The sequence below is a fragment of the Brassica napus genome, assembly GCF_020379485.1.
Source record: "Brassica napus cultivar Da-Ae chromosome A10 unlocalized genomic scaffold, Da-Ae chrA10_Random_5, whole genome shotgun sequence".
Lineage (NCBI taxonomy): Eukaryota > Viridiplantae > Streptophyta > Magnoliopsida > Brassicales > Brassicaceae > Brassica > Brassica napus.
This window is the reverse complement of record NW_026014123.1, coordinates 10,001-13,935: the sequence shown is the minus strand read 5'-3', so window position 1 is coordinate 13,935 and position 3,935 is coordinate 10,001. Positions and strand designations below refer to the sequence as shown.

The following is a 3,935-nucleotide window of genomic DNA, read 5'->3' as shown; positions in this document are numbered from 1 at the left end:
GCGTCCTGAAACATGGGAAGGTGATTGCTTATGCTTCGAGACTGCTGAGAAAGCATGAAGGGAATTATCCGATCCATGATCTAGAGATGGCGGCCGTGGTGTTTGCTTTGAAGATATAGAGATCGTATCTGTACGGAGCCAAAGTCCAGATTCTCACTGATCATAAGAGCTTGAAGTACATTTTCACTCAGCCTGAGTTGAACTTGAGACAAAGAAGATGGATTGAGTATGTTTCTGATTATGATCTGGACATATCATACCATCTAGAGAAGGCTAACCTATTGGCTGATGCCTTAAGCCGGAGAAGGGCAGAGGTCTCGGCCGAAAGAGAAGCGGATGAACTAGAAGGGATGGTTCGGTCACTACATCTAAATTCCTTGGTTGGACGTGATGAGCCATTGGGATCCGAGGAAGTGGATCAGGCCGATCTACTTACCAGGATACAGCAGGCCAAGAGTTTGGATGAGAACTTCCAAAAAGTGGCTCTTAATGATAAGACGGAGTATCAGATCACAAGCAACGAAACAATCTTGGTGAATGGCCGAGTAAGTGTTCCAAACAGCAAGGGGCTTAAAGAAGAGATTATGAGTCAGGCTCATAAGTCAAAGTTCTCAGTCCACCCCAGGCTGAATAAGATGTATAGGGATTTAAAAAGGTACTATCACTGGGTAAGGATGAAAACAGCCGAGTGGGTGGCGAGGTGTCCTACTTGCCAGCTTCTGAAGGCCGAACATCAAGTGCCCAATGGTATGCTCTAGAATCTCCCCATACCAAAGTGGAAGTGGGATCACATCACAATGGATTTTGTGACCGATTTTCCTACGACCAGGAACCAAAAGGATGCGGTTTGGGTGGTGGTTGACAGACTAACCAAGTCGGCCCACTTCTTACCAATGCAGAAAGGAGATGGAGTGGATCAGATCGTGAGGATTTACTTGGACGAGATAGTACGTCTGCATGGAGTGTCGGCTAGTATTGTCTCGGACAGAGACTCTAGGTTCACCTCTTACTTCTGGCAGGCTTTTCAAAAAGCCTTAGGAACAAGAATGAACATGAGCACAGCCTATCATCCTCAGACGGATGGGCAGTCAGAGAGGACAATCCAGACATTGGAGGACATGTTAAGGGCCGTGGTGTTGGATTGGGGCGACTCATGGGAAAAGCATCTACCCTTGGTCGAGTTTGCCTACAACAACAGTTTCCACACTAGCATTGGGATGTCACCTTATAAAGCACTGTATGGACGGCCTTGCAGGACGCGATTATGCTGGACCCAAGTGGGGGAGAGGAGCATGTTGGGTCTTGAGATAGTGGAAGAAACCACCGAGAAAATAAGGTTCTTAAAGGAGAAAATGAAAGAAGCACAGGATCGTCAAAAGAGTTATGCATATAGACGAAGGAAACATATTGAGTTTGAAGTTGAAGACTTGGTATATCTCAAGATGATCACATTCAAAGGGAGGGCTATAGTTTCTGGCAGAAGAAAACTAGACCCTAGGTACTTGGGTCCGTTCAGAATCATAGAAAGAGTTGGGGCTGTGGCTTATAAGTTGGAACTGCCACCAGCCATGGATGCGTTCCACAACATGTTTCATGTGTCCCAACTCCGAAAATGTTTGTCTGATCAGGACATAGTCCTACACGAGATCCCTACAGATTTGGGTAAGAATCTGACTCTAGAGACGAGGCCGGTCCGCATAGTGGATCGAACAGAAAAGACAACAAGGAAGAAGACCATTCCCATGATCAAGGTCGTGTGGGAATACAATGGCAAGGATGTAATCACTTGGGAAACAGAGGCAAGGATGAAGGCCGAGTATCCTGAGTGGTATGATCAGGTGGTCCCCGAGGAAACACATGATGAGGATTCGAGGACGAATCCATCCCAAGTGGGGGAGACTTCTCATGTCCCCAGTCCGAGATAGGATCGTTGGGATGAGCCATGGTGTGGGGAGATGCACCAGTCAGGTCATTAGACCAGTAGACAAGCGTATCATGGCTCAGACATAGAGTTAAGAGCTGGACGAGTGATGTGGGAGCTGGACGGGACAGCGGCCGAGCTTGGGCAGCTCAGGGAAGCTCAATGGGAGATCAGTCAGTATGCATCAGCTCGTGGAGCTAGAAGGACTACCTCACTCATCTGGGACCAGCTAGCAGTCAGCTCAACTCAGCTGGGCCGAGTGTTCATGTCCTGGATGGTTGGGCGGTTACTAGGACGGTTATGGTGGTTTGGTTAGATGGTCCGGCCATGGTATGGACGGTCAGTTAAAGGGCTTGGCCTTGGCTTCAGGATAGAGAACCGACAGGGACAGGGACATGAGCAGTTGGAGGCAATTGAGGACCGGTTGGGGGCAGTTATTGCCGAACGGTTGCAAAGGAGAGAGAGACACCTTTTCGGTTACAACTCCCACCCTTCGGCCCCATGGCTGTTCCGACTCCCTCTCTCTATAAATACGGAGCCCTGGATCCAGAATTTGACACAGAATTCTTGAGGGGAACCTCTGCCAAAATCGTGAGAGACAAACCCCAGAAAGAGAAGAGAGAACCGGCGATCCGAGGAGAGAACCAGCGAGAGGCTTGGCTGTTCCAGGAGACACCGGATCGTGGGAAGCAAGGCCTGAGGAGATGGATACCAGACAGAGAGACAGAGAGAAGGAAAAAGAGAAGGAGATGGCGCCTGGGGAGAGAACGCCTAAGGTCAGTGGTGTGGACGGCAAGTGATCGGCCCGAGACGGCTGATGATCCGATCGGGCTTGTGGCCGGTTTGCTATGCGCCTACATCTACTCTCTCTATCTCTTTAGATTTGATTGTCCTATGAGATTATTGTGTTCGTTTGTTCTGTTCATATAGGGAAGACTGAACAAGGCCCTGGCCGGTTCAGTATCCAAGTCCTTGGCCTTTGGCCGGACTTTTCATGGTCGGATTTGGATGTTCTAGTGTGTTTTGTTGGAAACTGTTTATGAGAATCTCTTTGTTGGGAGTTATCAGAGATTATTATGAATTTTAATTAGTTTTTGGGAATTTATTTGAGTATGTTGGTTTGGACAGGTTATAGATTCTAAGTAGCCGAACCATGCTTATCTAGACTTGATGTTAGGATATCGGCCTTATGAATGTGCATTGTGTCTTGTGTGGTTTCAGGATCGGACATGGACGTGGTAAGGGAAAGGCACCGTGAAGACTCAGGCCATGAGAAGATGTGTGGTGAATGGGTCATTGTAGATAGATGTGACATACTGATAGCCTATTGTGCAACTTGTGAACTTATGTTAGACTAAGTGTGTATAACTTATTAGGACGAACCTAAGAATGATGTATGAATCTCAGTTTATATTTATACAATTGCTTTGCCCCTTATGTTTCCTTGTTTAGATTTATTGTATTGAACCTCAGTTGAATTGAATTGAATTTACAAAGATAAGAATTAAAACTTGGTTCACTCGGACTTAGATTGAAAGGATAAGGCCGCAGATCAGTTTGAGCAGCCACAAATTTCCTGTGTGTGCTGACGGACACACACGGACGTCCTGTGTTTGCTGACGGACACCCACGGACGTCCTGTGTGTACTGAACAAACAGCCCACGGGACATCACACACAACCCTTGGTAACTAGTGACCTTTGGCCACTCGTGTCTCTTGGGACATGACCAACCGTTTAGCCCAACAGCCCAGTCTATGGTGCAATTCGAACCGACCATCTAACCGACCAGCATCTAGGTTAGCGGTTTGGTTATGACCGGCCAAGTCTAGGGACGTGTCCCTTGGACTGAACCAACACAACCCTTCGTGTATAATCAGAAAGAAGAGAAAGGGCCGGATAGAAACAAGAAGAGGAGAAGCGGTTAGGTCTAATGGACCGATCAGAGCCGCGGTGCGATCACAAGGACCGTCCGTTCGGTCTGATGGAGCCATAGCCCACCACGTACGTTCTGA

At 47.8% G+C, this 3,935-nt stretch overlaps 1 protein-coding gene across 1 annotated transcript; it reads left to right on the top strand.

Moving 5' to 3' along the window:
* The first annotated feature begins 350 nt into the window (after window positions 1–350).
* LOC111207953 lies at window positions 351–758 on the top strand. Its single transcript, XM_022706574.1, has one exon. The coding sequence runs from the start codon at window positions 351–353 to the stop codon at window positions 756–758; it is 408 nt and encodes a 135-aa protein (XP_022562295.1).
* Window positions 759–3,935: the final 3,177 nt, after the last annotated feature.